This window comes from Petaurus breviceps, unplaced genomic scaffold, assembly GCF_028583685.1.
Source record: "Petaurus breviceps papuanus isolate PSGF00001 unplaced genomic scaffold, PetGlider_PUasm1.0 79, whole genome shotgun sequence".
NCBI classification, from domain to species: domain Eukaryota; kingdom Metazoa; phylum Chordata; class Mammalia; order Diprotodontia; family Petauridae; genus Petaurus; species Petaurus breviceps.
The window spans coordinates 4,013,558-4,036,818 of NW_027186523.1; the positions used below are offsets into that span (position 1 = coordinate 4,013,558).

Here is a 23,261-nt window from a genome sequence, read left to right on the forward strand (position 1 = left end):
CCCAGTGCACAACTCATGGATGCAAGGAAGGATTTTGTAGAAGGATATGGTAAAATTGACTGAATCTCAGGTGATCGGGGAGTACAGGAAATCTAAAGAAGTGTGCCTCACGGGCTTTCAGATTAGGGGCGTGTTGCTCTGCCACTGTGGAGTCTCTGGTCACATACATACACACCAACCTAAGAACCAACATTTTTTTGTGGCTCAGAAGGCCCAGATTGCTTGTTTTTAGACAGAAGAGACCTTCCTTCTGATGTGAATAATCAGTATCCTCTATTTAGGATTTATGCCTCTGAGACCTTAAGGCAGTGATTGGCCAGGACAGGGTCTCTGGGCTCAGGTTGGGCTATCTGAGAATTCTAGGCCTTTATTATTACACAATAGCCTTGGGCTTAGGTCTGGCAGAATCTCCTTATATACTATACAGAACCAGGAAAATTAGACCCTCCCTTCTGGTTTATAGAGGGTCATTATCTCCAGGATAGAGAACAGCAAAAGAAAACAGGGGAGCTATTAAACCTTTGATGAAGCCAGGAAGAACATCTTTTTAGATTTGCACATACGTTTATAGAATGTGGGACAAAGATAGCGAATTTGGAATTTCCCTAAGGAATATTCTTTTTATCCACATCGTTCACTTCTTCTAGTATCATGCTCAGTCTAAGAGCTTTAGTTTACACAACTGCTTCATACACAACTGCAGTTTTCTTACCTACTTTATGTATACAAACCTGCAGTTTCTGGGAAGCAGATCAGCAAGCAGAAGTACAAATGGTTTTTCTAAGTTGAAGAGGATAATGGAGGAGAGGAGATTTAAACAGGATACTATGAATTATCAAGTAGTCAGTGAACAAGCGTTTATCGAGTACTCACTATGTACAACAGCACAGAGAAAGAAATGAAGAGAGGGGGGTGAGGAGAAAAAGGCCCTGGGGCTGGGCCATAGTAGAGGAAGTTCCCTGTGCAGCCTGGAGAGGAATGACACATGACTGACCCAAGCACCACTCTCCTTAAATAAAGAGCCATCTAGGGGGCAGCTAGGTGGTGCAGTGAATAGAGCACAGGCCCTGGAGTCAGGAGGACCTGGGTTCAGATGCAGCCTCAGACTCTTAACACACACACACACACACACACACACACACACACAACAACAACAACTAGCCATGTGACCTTGGGCAAGTCATTTTAACCCCAATTGCCCTCCAAAAAGCAAATAAATAAATAAATAAAGAGCCATCTAACCAGAAGAGGAAGAGGCTACATTCCAATGTGTGTATTCCAGTGCTGGAGAGAAGCAGGAGATTTATCCTATTTTTTATCTCCTTTATTAGGAGTTTCTGGTTAGAGATCCCACTGATGGTTCCTGCATTCAGTGACTAAGTCCAGCCTCACACAATGGCTTGGTCAAGTTCAGATAAGAATGAGATTGAATTCCTTAACCTTTTCTCCTTGTTTTTATAGCCTTCTCTTGTGTACCCCAATTATGTAAGATAGTTTTCCTATCCTCACTCTCCCCTTTTCTCCCCTAGGGCATTCCTATGCTACTCACATTCTATTCTTCTTTCAAGATCATCAAAAAAAAAAAAAAACCTAACAGAACTACTCCCAGCCTTTTCTAATTAGATGCTTTTTGATCAGGTTCTGAAGGGACATGTGTCATCTTTCCATATGAGAATGTGAACATTTTATCTCTTTTTAGTCATTATGATTGTTTTCTCATATTTACTTTTTTATGTTTCTCTTGACTCCTATGTTTTCACTCTAAAGTTTTGTCATGGCTGATCTTTTCATCTGGAATGCTTAGAAGTCCTCTATTTCATTAAAACTCATTTTTTTTCCCTGTAGAATTGTACTCATTTTTTCTGGGTAAGTTATTATTGGTTGTAAGTCTATATACTTTGCCATCTGGAATATCATATTCCAAGCTCTCTGCTTCTTCATAGTGATGGTTGCTAGATTATGTTTTATCCTGCCTATGACTTCTCAGTATGTGAATCATTTCTGTCTGCTTGCAGCATTTTTTTCTTTGACCCAGAAACTCAGGATTTGGGTTTTGCCGTTCCTGGAAGTTTTCATTTGAGGGTTTCTTTCAGGAGATGCCTGGCAGATTCTTTCTGTTTCCCCTTTGCCCTTTTTTAATGAGATCTGTGTTTTAACAGATCTCGGCAGTTTTCTTTTATGATTTCTTGAAGTTGTTGGGTTTTTTTAATCATGGTTTTCAGGTAGTCCAGTGATTTCAAAATAATCTCCTCTCGACATGGTTTCTAAGTCAGCTGCCAAGTCTTATGGACTCTCCTTCCGCATCAATTCTCATGTCTGTTCCTTCTCTGCATTCACACAACCACAGATCTAGTTTGGGCATTTAGTACTTCTCATCAGCTTCCTAATTTAGTTTCTCTGCTTCCAGCCTCTCCTTTTTTTTTTTTGAAGGGGGCAAGGCAGGGCAATTGGGGTTAAATGACTTGCCCAAGGTCACACAGCTAGTTAAGTGTTAAGTGTCTGATGCTGGATTTGAACTCAGGTCTTCCTGACTCCAGGGACGGTGCTTTATTATGCTGCCTAGCTACCCCTCAGCCTCTCCTTTTATTTGCTAACAAAAAGAACAACAAATCCCAATAATTCAACACAGCTGCCAAAGCAATCTTGCTGAGTCACAAATAGAATCGTGTCACTGCCTTGTTCGCATTCAGGTTGAATGCAAACTCAGTCTTCTATTTGAAAGCCTCTATAATCTCATTCCAGTCTATCCACTTTAATTTCAGCTTATTCCCCTGGTCTGTATTACAGAAAAAAAGGACTTCTTGCTAGTCCCTAAATTCTATCTTTGCATTTGCATAAACTATTCTCCCATGCCTGAAATGCTCTTTCACCTAATTTCTGCCTTTCAAAACACCCAACTTCAAAATTCTTCCTCCTTTGTAAACCCTTCTCTGATCTAGTTACTAACACACACAACTGTCTCTCTCACTCTCTCTTTCTCTCCTTAAATTACCTTGTACTTAATATATCTTTGACCGTATTATACCTTCCCAGTAGAGGTTAAGTTTCTTGAGGTCAGGGACTTTTTAAAAATTTGTGTATCCCCAGTACGTTGCACATAGCAAATTTATAATAAATGTTTGTTGAATTGAGTTCAGGTAAATATGGAATAAGAATAGAGAATAGACCTGTGATTTAATTGGTAGAAGGAATTTCCTTTGTTACTGTAGTTCAGCCCCATCTCTGTAACTTATAGTGTTAGGTAGTTGTCCAGAGCTCTGAGAGATTAGAGGTCACACAATTAGTATGTATCAGAGAAAGGACTTGAACGTAGGTCTTACTGGTTCCAAAAATGGATCGCTAGCCAGTATTTCATTCTTTCTCTGAATATGGAATATATTAATTATTAATATGGAATTCATAATACAGATTTATTTATAATTTGTCATAGAAATTAGGTCACAAAAATAGAAGTTAAGGCCATAGCATGGGAGGAAACAAATTTACTGAGTGAGAAAAGTTTTGTTTCCTTTTTTTTTCCTAAGTAAGTAAAATAGCAAGTAAGTACCTAGTTGGAACTAAAGTTTATTGCCCCAGTTAGGTTCTAGGCTCTGGATACTCATTTCTGATAACTTAGACTTAATGATAGAATTCTTCAAAATATAGCAATTACTAAAATGGGAAAGAAGCAATTAAGTATTAACCTTGGTTTCTTCCTTTTGCCTGATGTCAGATAACCTGTTAAACCAGGCAGAAAAGAACCATAACATGGAAGGGGTGGGGGAAGAATGGCATATAAGCTGAGATATCAAAAAAGTGTCCAGTCTTGATAAAAGAACGCTGGATGTGGAGGCTGAAGACCTGTGCTTGAGGCCTGGCTCTTCTATTTACTAGTTGGTTTTATGGTTTTGCTTTTTTGTTTGTTTGTTAACCTTGGGAAGTCTCCTCAGCTCTAGGATTCAATTCCTTCATCTATAAAATGAAGAGATTGGGTTTGGTGACTTCACAGTTCTGGACTCCTACTTGTAATACAGATTAGCCTAAAAGACTTAAAGCAGTTGTAAGCTTTAAAACTACACTAAGACTTTTGGACCAGCTTACATTTAATGATTCTTTTCATGATTGAGGATCTAAGATAAAGTTTCTGCAGACTAAAATTAGTAAACATGGGTTGAAATCTCCATTCTTCTACTTACTAGCCCTGGGACCCTGGACAAGATTCTTAGCTTTAATTTAATTAATGGGGAAAATGTGTCCACTCCCTACCTCAAAGTTGTGGGGAAAAAAAAGTACTTTAGAAGTCCAAAATGTTATTTAAATAGGATCTAATTATTGATATTTTTGTTGTTCTAAAGTTGATATTTAACCAAGACTTAAATGAGAAATGACTAGTAGTTTTGTGTTTTTTGGTTGTTTTTTTTTTTCATTTTGACTTCTCACATAGTCTACTCCCCTATTTAGCCTCACAAAAAGGAACTTTTTCCCCCCATCAGGAAAGCCGAGTCAGTAAAGCAGTGGAAGTCATGATTCAGCATGTTGAAAACTTGAAACGAATGTATGCCAAAGAACATGCGGAATTAGAAGAGCTGAAACAAGCTCTCCTTCAGAATGAAAGGCCTTTTAGCACCCTGGAAAATGAAGGTAATCAGGAATGTTTTAAAATTTTGCCCACTTTTGTTTTTCTAACAGTCTGCATTCATTCTCCTGTAACACGTTCAGAATAAAAATTCATGATGGAGACTTTACTGATAAAATATCTTGCTTCTGCAGCCATGTTATTTTCACAGCCAAAATGTGCTTCTCTTGGGAAAATGGAAGGGATGCTCTAATTACTTCATCAGAATGGAAGAAGATGTGCTTACTATGGAATACTTGGCTAATACTGGTGTTCCTTTAGGATAGTTTTGACCTCAGTTATTATTGCTTCTGTTTCCATGCATGTGCTAAGAAATGGGGGGGGGAACCCCAGCATCTTGTTGTATGTCATCCTACACCATGTAATTCTGTGCTTTCCAAGAGGACACATGACCTCTTGGAGTACAACAATATGTATTGACCTATTATTGGTATTGTTGCGTCAAAGGGTCTACGCAGTGGGCACAGTTCTGGAGTGTTCTCTAGAATGGTTGGACTAGTTCACAGCTCTACCAACAGTGCTTGGACTCCAACAAGCTGAAGGGTCTTGGAGGGTCAAGAATGGAGGTGGGTAGAATGGGTAGACAAGACAGGTATGACAGGGAGATATCCGTCCTTAGGAAGTTCTGTATTATAAGATGGCCTCTGGTTGTTTTGTTGCTGTTGTTGCTTTGAAGTAAAAACAAATGTGTAAAATTATATTGGATAGATCTGTGATACTTCCCACTGATCAAATTTTACCAGTCTTATTCTTAATAGAATACTATGAGTAATCCTGGCAGAATCTCGTTTGAATTATCCACTAACTTTTGAAGAAATAGTTTCACATGACTTCCTTGATTTATAAATGTGAACAAAATGCCACAAGAACACTGGTATTTAGTGGAGGCTTAAGATAGTAACATTTATTTTGTTTTTATTTTCGCATCCAAATTCTCTTCCTTCTTTTACCCCCTCCCCCACCCATTGAGAAGGCAAGAAACACAATACCCATTATACTCTGGAGTCAGGTAAAACATATTTCCACATTATCCATGTTCCCCTCCCCCGAAAAAAAAAAGAACAAAAAATAAAGAAAAAATGTGCTTCAATCTGCACTTTGAGTCCATCAGTTCTCTGACTGGAAGTGGATAGATAGCATTTTACATAATGAGTCATTTGGAGCTATGGTGGATCATTTTATTGATTAGAGTTACTAAGTCTTTCACAGTTGACTCCCTTTACAACATTTCTGTTATTGTGCAAATTGTTCTCCTGATTTCTCTCACTTTGCATCAGTTTACTTAAGTCTAACAAGGTTTTTCTGAAACTACATCCTTCATCATTTCTTATAGCACAGTAGTATTCCATCATATTCACATACCATAACTTGTTCAGCTGTTCCCCAATTCCCCCTCAGTTTCCAATTCTTTGCCACCATAAAAAGAGCTGCTAGAAATATCTTTGTACGTATAGGTCTTTTTTTTCTTTGAGCTCCTTGAAGTATTGACCTATTATTGGTGTTGTTGTGTCAAAGGGTCTACACGGTAAGCACAGTTGTAGAGTGCTCTCTAGAATGGTTGGACTAGTTCACAGCTCTACCAACAGTGCATTAGTGTACCTATTTTTCCCACATCCCATCATTTTCTGTCATAGCCAACATTGATGTGAGGTGGTACCTCAAAGTTCTTTTAATTTTCATTTCTCTATTAATTATTTAGTGCATATGTCATATGACTACTGATAGCTTTGATTTCTTCTAAAAACTGCTTGTTTACATCCTTTGACCATTTGTCAGTTGAAAAATGGTGCCTGTTTTTTATACATTTCACTCAGCTCTCTGTATATTTGAGAAATTAAACCTTTATCAGAGAAATTTGCAGCAAAATTTTCCCCCCAGTTTTCTACTCTTCTAATTTTGACTGCAGTGGTTTTGTTAGTGTAAAAACTTTCTAAATTTCTGTAATTAAAATCCATTTTGCCTCCTATGAACCTCCCTATCTCTTGTTCAGTCGTGAATTCTTTTCCTTCTCTATAGATTTGAAAGGTAATTTCTTCCATGTTCCCTGAAATGGCTTATGATAGCATCCTTTATGGGTAAATTATGTACTTTGAGCTTACCTTGGTATATACTGTAAGATATTGGTGTAGGCTGATTTCTGCCAATCTGCTTTCCAAATTTTCCAAAATTTTTTGTCATATAGTGAGTTCTTATCCCAATAGCTTAGATCTTTGGGTTTTATCAAGCACTAGGTCACTGTGGTCATTTATTTCTGTATATTATTTGCCTAATCGATTCAATTGATCAACTATTCTATCTCTTCTCCAGTGCCAGATTGTTTTGCTGATTACCACTTTGTAGTACAGTTTGAAATCTGGCATTGCTAGGCTACCTTCTTTCACTTTTAAAAAATTTATTTTCTTGATATTCTTGAACTTTTGTTCCACCAGATGAATTTTGTTATTATTTTTCCTAGATTTATAAAATAATTCTTTGGTAGTTTGAGTGGTATGACCTTGAATAAGTAAATTAATTTAGTCATTTTTTAATTTAGTCATTAATTTAGTAAATTAATTTAGTCATTGTCATTTTTATTATATTATGTTGGCCTATTGATGAGCGACTAATATTTCTCAAATCATTTAGATCTGTTTTTATTTGTGTCGAGTGTTTTACACTTGTGTTCATATAATTCCTGTGTGTTTTTTGGCAAGTAAAATCCCAAGTATTTTATACTGTCTGCAGTTAATTTCCATAGAATTTTACTTTCTATCTCTTCTTGCTTGGTTTTGTGGGTAGTATATAAAAAATACTAATGATTTGTATAGATTTATTTTATGTCCTGTAATTTCACTAAAGTTGTTAATTGTTTCAACTAGTTTTTTAGTTGACTCACTTGGATTTTTTAAGAATATCATCATATCACCTGCAGAACATGGTGGTTTTATTTCCTTTTTGTCTGTGCTTTTTCCTTCAGTTTCTTTTTCTTGTGTTATTGGTATAGGTCACATTTCTAGTATCGTATTGAGTAATAATGGCGATAATTGGCATCCTTGTTTCACTTCAGATTTTACTGGAAAAGCTTATAATTTATCCCCATTACAGATAATGCTTGCTCTTGGTTTAAGCAGATATCACTTATCATTTTCAGAAAAGCTTCATTTATTCCTAGTGTTTTTATTTTATTTTTTTTTTTGCTTTTTTGGAGGGGGGGGAGGGCAGGGCAACTGGGGAGCAAGCAACCTTCCCAAAGTCACACAGCTAGTAAGTGTCAAGTGTCTGAAGCTGTATCTGAACTCAGGTCCTCCCAACTCCAGGACCTGTGCTCCATTCACTGCACCACCTAGCCATCCCCCCTAGAGTTTTTAATAGGAGTGAGTGTTGCATTCTGTCAAAAGTTTTTCTGCATCTATTGAGATAATCATATAATTTTTGTTTTTGTTATTGATATGGACAGTTATGCTAATTGTTTTCCTAATATTAAACATACCTTATAATCCTGATAATAATTCAGCCTGCTCATAGCATATGAATTTTATAATATATTGCTGTAATCTCCTTGCTGGTATTTTGTTAAAAATTTTTGCATCTTGGGGGTGGCTAGGTGGCGCAGTGAGTAAAGTGCTGGCGCCAAAGTCAGGAGGACCCGAGTTCGGTTCCAGCCTCAGACACTTAACACCCACACAAAAAAACTAGCCGTGTAATCTTGGGCAAGTTACTTAACCCCAATTGCCCTCCAAAAGGCAAAAAAAAAAATTGTATCAGCATTCATTAGAGAAATTGGTCTATAATTTTCTTTTTTTATCATAGGGGGGTCATATTTTTATTTTTGTTCTAGCTATTGATTATCTGACTGCACAGACAGCTAAATCTAGTTTTCCATATCAGTAACCGGCATTTAGATACCCAAAACTGCATATGCCAGAATGATGTATTTATTTTTCAAACCTCTTATGCCTCTGGCAGAAATCATGAGGCAGTGCCTTAAAATGATTCCTGCCCCTAAAAAATTCCTGCCCCTAAAAATTATTCTTCTTTATTCTTTATCCCTTCCTGTGTATTCCTGCCTGGCCTCAGAAGAATTACGGAACATTTAGCGATAAAGGTATATATATAGTTCAGTAAACCAACAGTAGAGATCAAGATGATGTAGATGTCTGCAGTCACCATTGCCTTCCCTTTGGTGCAGTGGCATGTGGGAAGAAAGAAGATCCCCAAACTGTATAATACCAGCATGCTGAATGTGATATACTTGACTTTATTAAAGGTGTCAGGCCCCTAGCCAGAAAAACCACAGTGAAGTTTCTCAGGGCCAAGAATTCCTTGTACACTAGGATGTGATATAAGAAAATGACAGTGCCCTCATTACATCCAATGATGATGCAGCCATGTTCAGAGAATATCTACCCCTGGGAATGGTAAAGAGGTTTCTAGCCAGATGCCACAGAAAATCATTTGGGTTGTAGAGAAAATGAAAACCATACAGTTGGATTGTCTAGGATGAACCCACATCCTGCTTCTGCTCCCTGGATTCTAAACCTAAATACCAGAGTTCTGTGAAGGTTTTTGTTAAAAGGAAAGAAACAGCCACAGTGAACACAGCTCCAAATATTGTTTGTCGGAGGAAGCAGATGGCTGCTGTAAAACAAGTCTATGAAGAACATCAGGCAAAGGAAACAGAAAGCAAAAGAGATGAGGAAAGCATGGCTGAGACCCTGGTTGTTGGCTTTAACTATGAGATGTCTCAGTACTTCACAAAGACCCACAGACCTCTCAGCAGAGAGAAGAAAATACCTATAGATGCCTGAGTCATCCTAAAGGCTCTGCAAAATCCAAGAATATAGTGATATTGGGGAAGCAACAATTTCTCTCCTCACTTGAATACTGAACTACTGGGTCCTTTGCACAATCTTCTGCATCTCTTTATGCTTTTCTTGACTCTTGTGTTTAAATGTCAAATTTTCTATTCAGCTCTGGTCTTTTTATCAGGAATGCTTGAAACTCCTCTGTTTCATTAAATATTCACTTTTCCCCCTGTAGGATTATACCCAGTTTTGCTGGGTAGGTTATTATCAGTTGTAATCTTAGCTGCTTTGTCTTCTGATATGTCATATTCCAAGTCTTCCATTCCTTTCACATAGAAACTGCTAAATCTTATGTTTAGGCTCTTTTTTTGGCTTGAAAAGGGTACATTTAATATTTCTGCTTTTCTGTATTTGTTTCTGAAGTTTTTATGCCCTCCTACATGGTAAATTTTTGTGAAGGTGCTCTGTACATTTGAGAAAAAAGGTGTATTCCTATCTATTCCTATTCAATATTCTCCAGAGATCTATCATATCTAACTTTTCTAAAGTTCTATTCAACTATTGTACTATAAGAAATGATGAACAGGTGGACTTCAGGAGAACTTGGAAAGACTTATATGAACATTGTACACAGTAACAGCTACAGTGTACAATTACTGACTGATAGACTTAGTCCTTCTCAGCAATGCAAGGCCCTAAAACAATTCCAAAGGACTCATGATGGAAAATGCCATCCACATCCAGAGAAAGAACTATGGAGTCAGAACGCAGAGTGTATCAGACTATTTTGTTTTGTATTGTTTCTTTGTCGTTCTTCTATTTGTCATTCCTTCTATCCATTCTGGTTCTTCTATACAAAATGACTAATGTAAAAGTATGTTTAATGAGAATGTATATACAGAGCCTATATCAGGTTGTATGCCATCTTGGGGAGGGAAGAGAAGGAAGGGGGAAAAAATTTAAAACTTATGGAAGTGAATGTTGAAAATGAAAAATAAATAAATTAGCTTAAAGAATAAAGTTCTATTCATAGCATTAATTTCTTTCTATTTTATGGTTAGATTTATCTATATCTGAGAGAATTAAATTGAAGTACTCCACTAGAATAGTTTTAGTGTCTATTTCCTCCAATAATTCATTTAACTTTTCCTTCAAGAATTTGAATTCTATGCCATTTGGTACATATATATTTGGTATTCATATTTCTTCATTGTCTATGTTTTTTTATTGTGGAGTCATTTCAGTTGTGTCCAACTCTTTGTGACCCCATTTGGGGTTTATTGCCAAGATACTGGAATGTTTTACTATTTCCTTCTCCAGCTCATTTTACAGATGAGGAAACTGAGGCAAGCAGGGTTAAGTGACTTGCCCAGGGTCACACTACTAATAAGTGTCAGGCCATATTTGAACTCAGGAAGATAAGTCTTACTGATTCTCAACCCAGTACTCTGTCCTCTGTACCATATAGTTGCCATTTTAGCAAAATATAATTTCCCTGGTGATGTCTTTAATTAGGTCTATTTTTGTTGCCTTGTCTGGGATCATTATTGCTATGCCTGCCTTTTTTTTTTTACTTCAGCTAAAGCAAAACAGATTCTGCTCTAGCCCCTTATTTTAACTCTCTGTGTGTATTTCTATTTTGAATGTCTTTTATAAATGATATATTGTTAGATTCTGATTTCTAATCCATTCTGCTATCCTTATTCATTTTATGGGTGACTTCATTCATTTCACACTCACAGATATGTTTTCTTAGCATGCATTTCCCTCTATCCTTATTCCTTTATATTTAACTTTCTCTTTTTTGACCCCACCCCCTTCTTAAAAGTCTGTTTTGCTTTGCATTCCTGCCCCCTTAATCAGTTCCCTTTTATCTCTTTTATCTCTTCCTTCCCCCTTTCTGTTAGCAATTTCCCCTCCTACTTCCCTGTGGAGTAAGATGAATTTGTATACCCAACTCTATGTACACACATACACACACACACACACACACACTTCTCTCATTGAACCAGTTAATAAAATTGAGATTCAAATGTTGCCTACACAAAAAATTTTACTCTTTTTCCCTCCTTACTCACTTTTGTGACATAATTTTCCTCATTCTTCTTTTCCCTTCCCCCTTCTTCCAGTGTATCCTTCCCTCTTTTCTATGCTTCCATTCTTCTTTTGAGATAATCCCAACTTAATAGTTTTATACCCATGCCCTCCAGGAGACTCCATCTAACTGCTCTAAATGATTATAAACTTCTTAGGGATTATTTCTCACTCATGTTTGCCATTTTTGTTTCTTGACTCATGTGTTTGAATATCATATTTTCTATTCAGCTTGGGTATTTTCATCAGGATTTCTTTAAAATCTTTTATTTCATTAAATGACCATTTTTACAGCCCTTTTGATTTCTGTAAGTTTTCAGTATTTCCAAAGTGGTATGATCCAGAGAGAGATCTGGTCACCACCCTCCCGGTCTGCACTCTAGGAGGCCCCCTGTTTTCTCAACTGCAACCGTTCCACTCCATCCTAGAAATGCAACACAAAATTGGGAAATGGATGACAGCTGTCAAATGGCATTAGATATTATGCCCAGTACTAGCATAGAGGTCCCCTGGAATATTTATGACCAGGATGGCCTTACCATCCCTGGGCACAACTTTGCCACTCTTATAGTCCACAGTGGGTGCTGTTTTTCCCATGCACTGCACTGCCAGGCAGCCCCAATCCCAGTATCCACAAGATCTCTCTGTCTTCCTAATCTGCCCTGCCCTGGGTTGGAAAATTTACTCACTGTGACTTTTTGTTGATTTTTGATTTTCCCACTTAGAATTTAGTTTGATCCACTTTTTAAAGTTGTTACATAGAGGTATTTTGGAAAGCTCAGAAAAAATGCTTCCTTGACTCTACCATCTTGGCTCTCCATGTCTGCTTCATCTATTTAAGTAATACATTTTACTGATATCTTTTTATCACCTTCAACCTACCCAGTTAGCCACCCTTTGTAACCAAGGAAAATAGTTAAGCAAAACCAGCTGACACAGTGGCAATATCTGTCATTATATGCCCTTTTCCATACCCATAGTTTCCCAACTTTTCAGTGAAAAGAGGGAGGTACACTTCTTATCTTGGGGCCAAGATTTGTCATTATAATTATTACAAAGTGTTCAACTTTGTTCTAATGTGTTTTTTTTTTCTTTTACATGATTTTAGTCATTGTGAATGTGCTTTCCTGGTTCTATTTCACTCTTCATCACTTTCTAGTTTCTCTGAATTCTTGTTTATTCTTATGGCATAATAACATTCCATTATACTAATATTCCACAATTTGTTCAATCATTCCCCAATTAATGGAAACCTACTTCATTTCTCATTTTTTATGCCAAAGAAAGTGTTCCTATGATTATTTGAATATATAAACATTTTTCTTTCTGTATTTGTTCTCCTCCGGGTACATCCTTCACAGTGGTATAAAAAGGTATGGGGTTCAAAGGGTTGGATACTTGTGACTATTTTAGAAACATTTCAAATTATTTTTAGAAATGGTTGACCCAATTCACAGGTTCACCAACAGTATGCTAAGTCATCTCTCTTCCTGCATCCCTTCCAACTGACGATTTTGACTTTTGTTTTTGTCAATTTGGGGTTTGTGAATTGATTCACAGTAATTTTAATTTGCATTTCTATTATTAGTAATTTGGGGGTAGTCTTCTATATGGTTATTGATAGTTTGCAATTTTATTGAAAACTTTTATGGATATCCTTTTATCTTTTGTCTATTAAAAATGGCTATTTAGCTTTCATATTTCTGTTAATTTATCAGACTTGTAACAGTGATATTTTTGCAAAGTTTATTTCCCCCAGTTGATTTTCCCTTCTTATTCTAAATGTATTTAATTTTTTGGTACAAAAGGTCTAGAATTAGTCCTTTTCTTCCAAAAGAGTTGACATTTGAACCTACTGGAGTTAATCAAAATTGAAAATCATTACTTTAATGTAAACTGTATATATAATTTCAATAACGTGTGCTTTTCCCTTCAGATGAAACTCAAACTAAAAAGCGTTCAGCATCTCTAAATTCTAAGGTAAGTAAAGCTGCATGGAATTTCAAAGAGTTTATGGGATTTATATTGTCTTACTATTTGTTCCATGGTGTCCTGGGATAAACTATCTTTTAATCTTATCCAATACATAAAAATCTGGATAGCACAAAATTATAGGCTATTTGATTTTTAAAATTCAAAGAGACCTTGGAGGCCAGATAGTAGAGTACTTTCATTTTACTAAAGATGGAGCTACTGCAGGCCAGAAAAAGTTCAGTAATTTGCCTGAGGTCATAACCTAGTTTGGAGCCAGGTTTAGGATTTAGGTCTTCTGACTCCCAGTCCATTCCTCTTTCTAATATACCCTGATGCTAAGAAAGTTATGGAGTAATTACTTGTTTCACAAAATTATTCACAATAAGATTCCATTAAGTAATGAGTTCATTGAGTGCATTAAAATGTTTATTTAAGTGTTACTTTTAAATAACATGTCTTGTTTACATAGAGTAGATAGATGAGCACATGTTTAAAATGTACAGTGGGAGAGAGGGTGTTGGCCTTAGAGCCAGAAGATATGGATTCAAGTTCTGTCTTTAGCACATAGAAGCTATACAACCATAAATAAGTCTTTTAAGCTCTAACATACCCCTAGGAAACTGTAAAAGTTGGAGATGAATTGGCAATCTGCATCAGTCGAGGGAATCCACACCAGGAATCGCCTATGAACTATAGAAGTCATAGTTAGGGAACAAAAACAAACAAATTGAATAAACAAAACAAAACTCAATCCCAAAAACATGTCAAGCATCCAAAAACCAGGTGCACAAGTACACAAGAAAAAGTAATTCCCTTAAATAATTAAACAAACAGATTCTGTTGTACATTGCTAAGATCTAATAAGTACTTAAATTATAAAATATGCTCATAAAGCAATTCAACCGGTTCCACAAAGTCACACAGGAAATTTCACTCTTCTTATTTTATAGGTATACCTCATACCAAATTCATGGATCTTAATGTGATGAAGCTTGGGTTATAATAATATTTTACAAAATAATATCTCCTTTGGAAAATATGAATCTGAACATTTTAGTTACCTAGAAATATGAAAACATTTCAGATAAAATCTATAATTTTGTAACTAGAAATTTTTTCATAGATTAAATTTATTTTCAAAAATCAGGGTAACTTAGGAAATAAATAGCAAAATTACAAAATCTTTTCATATTTCTACTTACCTAAAAACTGACTGATATTTGGGAAGTTGAATGTTTCTTTTTAAACTAACTAACTATATATATATATATTTAAAATATAAGAAACCAAAAATAGAATTTAAATGAAAGTGATAAAGTTCATTTCTTTAATTTTAATATGATTTCTAAAAAAATTGTAATTTATAATTTTGGAAATTTACTGTTTATGCACATTGACTAAAACAAACCCCAAATGACTGTATGTAGGATGGGGATAATCATTCCCTTATTCCTATGTTAGTCAAAATTAATTGAATATTAAGAGTATGACTTTAAAGGGGTTGGGTCTGTGGAAAGCTAGATAACGTCTGCTTCTGTTCCCTAGTTTCTACTCTTTAATGGTTTGTAGCATCAGAATACTTATAACGACCTCCCCACTGATCTGGATTTCTTTTGCAGTTTTGTGGAGATAATTTGGTATAATAGGATGAGCCCTGGGACTTAAGGGTCAGGAAACTTAAAATACCAGCTCCAGCACTTACTAGTTATATGACTTTGGCAGGTTAATTTACTTGAGCATCAGCTTACTCAGATATAAAGATATTTACGTTACCTACCTCATAGAGTTAAGAGGAAAGCATTTAGTGAGTTTTATGGCATTTATGTTACTGTTCTTTTTTTCTTTCTCTCCAAAACCTTTTTCTTGTTTCCACACCTTCATGAATCCTTACTGTAGAGGTTTCTTAAATTAGAAGCTATGAAGTAGGCTCTTTCAGCTAGATCCTTCTTCATAAGCTAAAGAATATATGCCTTATATTGTCAATACTGTAAATATTACATCATAATAGTTAACATTTGTAGAACACATTAAGATCGAAAAGTTTTCCATGTTATTTCATTTGATACAATAACCCTGTGACATAGGTGCTACGTCAAAAATGTCACCTTTTCCACCTGTTCTATCCAACCAGAAGTTGTTTCTCTTCTCAGAACTGTGACTCTCTTGTGTGTTGATTCTATTTTATTTTATATTAAGTTATTTATATGTGTTTTCATCCCTTCCTAGTTAAACTCACAGTATCATTTTTCCTTCACATTATATCTGTCCTGCACACAAGACCCTTAATGGTGGTTGAATTTCCTTGTTAGATCAAGTTAAGTACATCTATATAAAGCTTATATACAATAAATATAAATACCACTAATCCTTAAAACATCAAACCCAACAAAGATAGGTAGTTGAAAACCACCATCAGTCCTAATTGCCTAGATTTTAAAACTTTGCAGGATTCTCTATTCTAGTCTTCACAGTGACTTCAAATATTTAACGGAAATAGGCTTATGGCAGAGAGAAAATGTGAAAATTTTCGTTTTGGAACTGCTAAAAAAAAAAGACCTCTTCTATCACGATACATTCTTCCAAAGGATGTAGACATTACACTATAAAAGTTGAGAGGCTTGGAACTTCATCGTAACATTCAAATTTTATTTTCTGTTTCAACTTGAAATGTGGTTTAGCCTTTAATTGAAATAAATTCAGTAAACTGGAATATATTTCATTCATCTAAATAATCTCTGGAAGTCATTAAAATGTATAATAAACAATCTTGTCATTTTAATTTTTCAAAGAACCATAATCATATGTGCATGTGTGTATCTGTGTGTGTATTTCTGTAGCCATCTTCTCTTCGAAGGGTTAGCATTGCAACCTTGCCGAGGAATTTTGGAAATACGGGATTGGTAAGAAAGTTACTAAAGTTTCTCTTTCAAAAGCAAAAATTTTGAGATAGGAAAATTTGAAACTCATTGAATTCACATTCTAATTTCTCTTTTCAAATCTCAATTACTGAAGATATCAGGAATTGAAAAAAATGACCGCTTCAGTAGGAGGTCAAGTAGTTGGTGAGTTTATGACTCTGTCCACTCTTTGGGAAATGTATGCCTATTTCTAATTGGGTAAATTTGTATTTGAAATATATACTGTTACATACTGTAACGTTTAACTGTTACATATTTTTTGTAAGATCAACTAGTACAAAAACTTGGTCTATTCATGAATAAAATGTTTTAGATTTTCCTTTGGTATTATATGAAATAAGAGCCGTATAACTAATTTCAGTGGTGTGAAATGAGCTGTATTGTTTTTTTTTTATTATTCAGGCGTATTTTGGGATCGAAGCAGAGTGAACACCGTCCATCACTTCAGCATTTCAAGAGTACATATTCTTGGGCTGATGATGAGGGAGAGAAATGTGATTCAAAGTAAGTAAAGCCTATTAATATAGTTACTGAAAGTATACAAGACAAATACACCTTTGAAAATTCAAATCCAAATAGATAAATACTACTCAGTGAACATAATGAAATGATTTAATTTTTAAGAAACCATTTAGTCATTATTAGCTTAGTGAAATGACAACCTTCGGTTTGCAAAGTGGAGCATAGGAATCTTCAGGCTAGGAAAACAGTCACTATCAATTTAACATTCAGCATGGTTTCATGGGAAGAATACTGAATTTCAACCTAGATGATCTGAGTTCCAGTTCCAGTTCAAGTAACATTATTTGTAAGAGTATGGCCAGGTCACTTAAACTTTATGAGCCATAATTTCTTGATCTGGAAAACAGGGGTAACAATAATCATATTATTTATCTCTTGAGTTTGTGAGGTATGCACTTTGCAAACCATAAAATGTTATATAAATAGTAAATATTATTTTTATGTACTTTTTCTTTCCCAGAAAATTATATCCATTATGATTTGTTTAAAATTATCAGTGTTTCCATAAAATCCTTTTCCTGGTCAAGTTATCCAAAATTTTTGAAGTATTTCAAATTTAATGAATGAAGTCTTTTGGGGGGAAAAGACCATCATGCTTTTGATACTCTTAAAATGTTTTGTGTTCAAAAAATATTCTCAAAGATTTTAAAATAAAACACATGAATAAAATTAAGAATTTGTTAGAATAATTTTGTAGTCATAGTTTTCTAAAAATATATTTTAAATCATAGTCACCTGCTATAATTTAACATTATTTTCATTTTGCATGATGAGCTCACAGTCTTAAATATTAAAATTGACTTATTTAAAGAGATAAAGAAGAATCAGAAGCACCTGCTGAGGAAATTTTAGAGGAAACAAGGGAGCTAAGCCTTTCTGAAAAGAAAAATCAATCCAGATGGGATGTTTCTTCACTGTAAGTTGTATATTTGCTAAAAGAGGTAAATTCTGTATGAGGGTATATGAAAGGTTGGAGGGGAAGATGGAAAAGGAAAGTGTTAACCTTCATATCCTTAATCAGATAACTATACAAAACAGACTACATATCTAACTGTTGAAATTAATCTGGTTATTTAGTAGAAAATTTAGCTCTGAATCACAGTCTTTTAAATGATGCTGTGGTTAGTAGCATCTATAACAACGAGGATGATGATGTTAATGAGGATGATGATAAAAGTGAACTTACTCAATTTCAAATTGTCAGGGGTGAGGGACAGGCTTGAATCTTAAAGAATTAGAATTCTAGTTATCCCTGGATACATAAAATAGCAATGAGAAAGAGTAAAATTTAGTAAGGATGAGTATGCAGGATATGATAGGAAATGGCTTGCTTTACATGAATATGGCTTTAAAAATCTCTTAAATTCTAAGTCCCCAGGTGGCCAGGTGGCATAGTAAGAGCACCGGCCCCAGAGTCGGGAGACCTGGGATAGGTTCCGGCCTCAGATACTTAACACCCACACAAAATAACTGGCTGTATAACCTTGAGCAAGTTACTTAACCGCAATTGCTTAGGGGCGACCAGGTGGCGCAGTGAGTAAGAGTGCGGGCCCCAGTTTCAGGAGACCTGGGATCAGTTCCAGCCTCAAATACTCGGCACCCACACAAAAATAACTGGCCGTGTAACCTTGAGCAAGTTACTTAACCTGGATTGCTTTAAAAAAAAAAAATTCTAAGTCCCCTCACCTCTGAAAAGAAATTGTGTGTGTGTGTGTTTCCTTGCAAATCTCATTACTATTACAACTATATAAATGCTAGCTATTATATGCTGTTAATAGTAGTACCTTTATACTTGTAGAAGGTAGAAACCTATTGATTTTCTTCATGGGAGAAATTTCATTTAAAATTGTTATCTTAAGGAGAGGGTAGCAAAATAATGTGTAGCCTGTTGCAATGATACAGCCAGTATTGATGTATAGAGAGTATATAAAGTATAGCAAAGACTATTTAGTATATTTAACAAAAGTAGCATTGATAGCCAACACATACAATGCACTGGCATGATCAGCTTCCTGTATTTGTGGTTTCCTCATAGTTATGACATAGGAGCCACCTGGGCGTGTGACCTCAAGACCTCCTTCCAAAAGGCAAATCTAACCCTGTGGATTTCTGTCATGTTTATTGTACTGTTTGCAGCTTTTATGAGTTTCTTTACAGGCCGATTTTTTCAAAAGCCTGTCGATGCTGCTCCTGTAGAGAACGGGGGCTCCTGGACTTCACTCCAACAAGCTCTTTGGCCTTATACCAAACTCCGACATAATGGGCTCCCACCAGTATAAAGGGCAGCATGCAACAGCAAATCACATTTTGAGTTTAAAATCAACCTCTAAATCAGTCATTTTACTCTGGAAAGTTGCTTTATTATTTTAGTATAAAAAGTGAAACATAAAAAACCTCCATCTTTTAGAAATGTTTCTGCCATTCTTGTGTCCTGATAATTTTCTAAAACTAAGCTAATGAATATTGTTCTCTTCTCAAAGTACATAGGAAGCCTGTGATTTTTAGTGAACCTTATGAAGAAAGTTTGTACTGTTTTATCTATTGTGAAATGACAAAGAAATAAAGAATCATGACAGTTTTAATATGATGGTATTTGAAATTCTCAACATGCCTAAATGTTCTATTGCAGTGCTTTCATTCAAAAATAAAATTTGTATGTAAAAATGCTAAGCAGACAACTTTAATGGGAAATTTAAGTTCTGCTTCTCTAATATTGAGCTGAATGAATACCTGATTTTTTTCAAGTGTACTTGATTCACCAAATCAACAAGTTATAGGCATTAAGAATAAGTTAGCACTCGAACAGAGAGTAGAAGTTTGCACACAGTATCAATAAATAGGTAGTTTGTATTCCTGATTTTCTTCAGTGCATCTTCGCTTGTAAAGTCTTTGATCATGTGATATAAAGTGGAATGAAATTCAGTATCTTCTTGTAATTCTTCTGAGAACGCCTCACTGTATTCATTAATCTTGAGTTTTTGTGCTCTTTCACCATTGAACATATAAAGGGACCACTCTTTATCCCCAACATATTCTTTGTTGAGAAGTTCACTCGCCTACAGAAGGATGAAAGAACAAAGAATTCTGAGAGTCACAAAGCTACCATATTGCCCAGTGGTGAAGGGCTATGTGGACCCTCACTGACACTTGTCCAAAGTGCATCAAAAATAAAAAGTTATCTACATTCTAACTGCCCAGTTAACTCAAAACTATTATATATATATATATATATATATATGTATGTGTATATATATAATATTATAATATATTATGGACATTCAGTGTGGACTGAAAAGTGCCCCGTATTAAGCTGTTGGTAAGATGTTGATAAGATTGTTGAAGATTTTTTCCCCAGGCAGTTCTGAAAATGAGAGAATGCTTATTCATCCAATAATTCTCTCAGAGGAACAAGCACCACAACCATAACTGTGATGTTCATATGTTAAAAGGCATCTAGTTTGACTTAGTTTTGAAATCACTGTATACAAGACATAGGCATTGGCTCTAAATAAAGTGAATTTGTAGTACTTGGGGATCTGTTAGCATAGCTCGGTTTTTGATAAACTGAAGTTGTTTTAAGTTTGAGCTACAATTTTTAAAATGTTCACAAACATTCCTCCTTCTCTGTCATGAACAAATTCCCCTTCCAGTGGGCTATCTGTGGTAAAGCCCTATATCCTTGCCCACCTCTCCATAAGAGGCTGTTCCTTCTCTCATGCATCCTGATGGAACAGGTTAGGAGAAAGTGAACAAATCCCTTATTCTCCATGGCCACTTGCAGGCATTCTCTTGGCCGCCATCGCTTGGCAACCTTACTTCTTTTGCTATTCACTCCATCCTTGCATATTCCTTATTCTAAATCCTAGTGGAAATAATCTGTCAGGTTACTTTCCTTCCTTTGTAAAAGAGTACAGCACCTGGACCACAGTATTTCTCTCCATACCAGGCCTTGCTCCTCATATCTGGTCATTTTAACCTCCTCAACTCTGATTCCCTACGTCTTCATTAAACTTCATCCAGGTGGCTCAGCTCCTAACATCACTCAAAACTCTTATTTCTACCTTTACTCTACTGAAGCTGCACCCTCAGAGGTTGCCAATAATCTCAACTGTTAAACCCATAGTCACTTTTTCTCAGTCTTCAAACCTTCTTAACCTTTTCTACTGCTTTTGACACTTGTAGTCACTCCTTCCTCCTAGATACTCTTTTCTCCCTAAGATTCCTCACTTCTGGTTCTCTTCTCTGACTCTTCCAGTCCCTCTTCTGGATCATCGTCTGTCTCCTGTCCCCTAAGTACAGGGTCCCAAAAAGTTCTGTGGTGGGTTCTCTTTTTAGCTACACTTCATACTAAGTGATTTTATCTATTCCCATTGGTTAATTATCACCTCTTTAAAAATGACTCCTAAATCTATGTATGAGGCACACTATATAGGTGGTACAATGGGTAGAGTGCCTGGCCTGGAATCAGGAAGACTCATCTTCCTGAGTTCAAATCTGGCCTCAGACACTTACTAGCTGTGTGACCCTGGGCAAGTCACTTAACCCTGTTTGCCTCAGTTCCCTCATCTATAAAATGAACTAGAGAAAAAAATGGCAAACCACCACAGTGTCTTTTCCAAGAAAAATCTAAATGTGGTCACAGCTGAACAACCACAAAAATCTATATATTCAACCTTTACATCTCTTTGAAACTCCAGTCCTACATCAGTTGTCTGTTGAACATCTCTGACTTTATGTTCCATCAATAACTCACTATGTCTTTAAATTCTTCAAGTTTTTTCTATCTCTATTGAAACTTTCATTCTCATCATCATCCAGGGCCATGCTTGGAATCATTCCCAACCTTTCCCTTTCTGTCACCTCCCTTATATAGACAGTTGCCAAGATCTCTATATTATTTCCCTCTTTTGTCCCACCTTTACTCATACAGCTACTACCCTATTTCAAACCTTCATCGCTTGTCAATTTAATAGATCTCCAAGGGTCTCCTTACTTCTAATCTCTCTCCAATCTACCAAAAATAATCTTTCTATAACATAAATCTAACTCTACATTCCCTTACTCAAAGACATTCAGTAATTGTCTTCCCTTTAGAATAAAATGGTAAGCCCTTCCACCATCTGGGTCCAGCCTACCTTTACAGCCTTATTTCACAATAATTCCTTTCACATACTCTCTGTTCCAGGCAAAATGGACTCCTAACTGGTCCCCAAATTTGACATTGATACAAGTCATCCCTTCATGCCTTGAATGCCCTCCCACCTTATCCCTGTCCCTCAAAAAAGCCCAGGTGCCACCTCCTTTGCAAAACTTTCCCAGATTTCTTTAGTCCTCCCTCCCTCAAATTCCCTTATATTTACTTATCTGAGCCTATACTTTTTTTCCCCTCTCCTGCCAGTAGAACAGCAACCCTTCTTTTAGTTAGGGACTTTTTCACATTATTTTAGCATCTAGCCCAGTGCCTTATGCATTTTAGTGGCTGAGTAAATGTTGGATTGCTTTTAATTAGAGTTTTTTTCATATTTTAAAAGGATAAATTAAGTTTATCTTTCCTTTTTGTTCTGTTCCTGTAAAGGCATTATATAACAGTATCTTCTTTATAATGATATTGTAGGTTGAATTTGGACTTTTTTGAAAATATACCTTAAAAACAACTGCAGAACCAGACTGCTTATTCCATTTACTCCAACTGAAAGAAAAGGCAGATGCCAACAGGGCCATTTGTCGATAAGATTTCATTTCTACTAATGGATCCTGCAATGTAAACACAAAAGGAACTAATCATACACTATGAAAATAAACAATGGCACTATATTCATAACTTGGGGGAGAGAGGATACTTTGGGCAATCAAACCTACTTAGGCATATTTTTTTATATAAATAACACATTTATGTCATGGTATATCTACCCATGCTGTTAGTTTTCTATAATTTTCATGAATATTTAAATTCAGATAAACTGATGTTTGCAAAATGAAAGATCTTTTTTCCCCTTTCTTTTTAAAAAAATTGATTTTGTATTTTATTTCCCCCCACTTACATGTAAAAACAATTTTTAACATTCCTTTTTAAAACTTTGAGTTCCAAATTCTTTCCCTTACTCCTTCCCCATACTCCGCCCCCATTCAGAAGGCAAGCAATTCGATATAGGTTATACATGTGTAACATATAGTCATGCAAAGCATATCTACAATAGTATTGTGAAAGAAAACAGACCAAAAATAAAAAAAACCTCAAGAAAGATAAAGTAAAAAATAAAGTATGCTTCAATCTATATTCATACACCTTCAGTTCTTTCTCTGGGGATGGATAGCATTTTTTATTATAAGTTCTCAAAATGAAAGATTTTTAAT

General features: G+C 35.6%; 2 protein-coding genes across 2 annotated transcripts in view; one reads left to right on the forward strand and one right to left on the reverse strand.

Moving 5' to 3' along the window:
• The window catches only part of LOC138175695 (inositol 1,4,5-triphosphate receptor associated 2-like), a 115,933-nt gene extending 96,616 nt beyond the window's left edge, over window positions 1-19,317 (forward strand). Inside the window, exons 31-37 of the mRNA XM_069106209.1 lie at window positions 4,473-4,620; window positions 13,430-13,473; window positions 16,305-16,367; window positions 16,480-16,529; window positions 16,788-16,889; window positions 17,719-17,823; window positions 18,943-19,317. Coding sequence (XP_068962310.1) covers window positions 4,473-4,620; window positions 13,430-13,473; window positions 16,305-16,367; window positions 16,480-16,529; window positions 16,788-16,889; window positions 17,719-17,823; window positions 18,943-19,186 — 756 coding nt within the window. The 3' untranslated portion in view covers window positions 19,187-19,317. The remainder of the gene's footprint in view (window positions 1-4,472; window positions 4,621-13,429; window positions 13,474-16,304; window positions 16,368-16,479; window positions 16,530-16,787; window positions 16,890-17,718; window positions 17,824-18,942) is intronic.
• Window positions 19,318-19,468: 151 nt separating this feature from the next.
• The window catches only part of LOC138175789 (dynein axonemal intermediate chain 7-like), a 93,890-nt gene continuing 90,097 nt past the window's right edge, over window positions 19,469-23,261 (reverse strand). The window contains exons 15-16 of the mRNA XM_069106267.1: window positions 22,551-22,661; window positions 19,469-19,963 (exon numbers count right to left, since the gene is read on the reverse strand). Of these exons, the coding sequence (XP_068962368.1) occupies window positions 19,688-19,963; window positions 22,551-22,661 (387 nt within the window). The 3' untranslated portion in view covers window positions 19,469-19,687. The remainder of the gene's footprint in view (window positions 19,964-22,550; window positions 22,662-23,261) is intronic.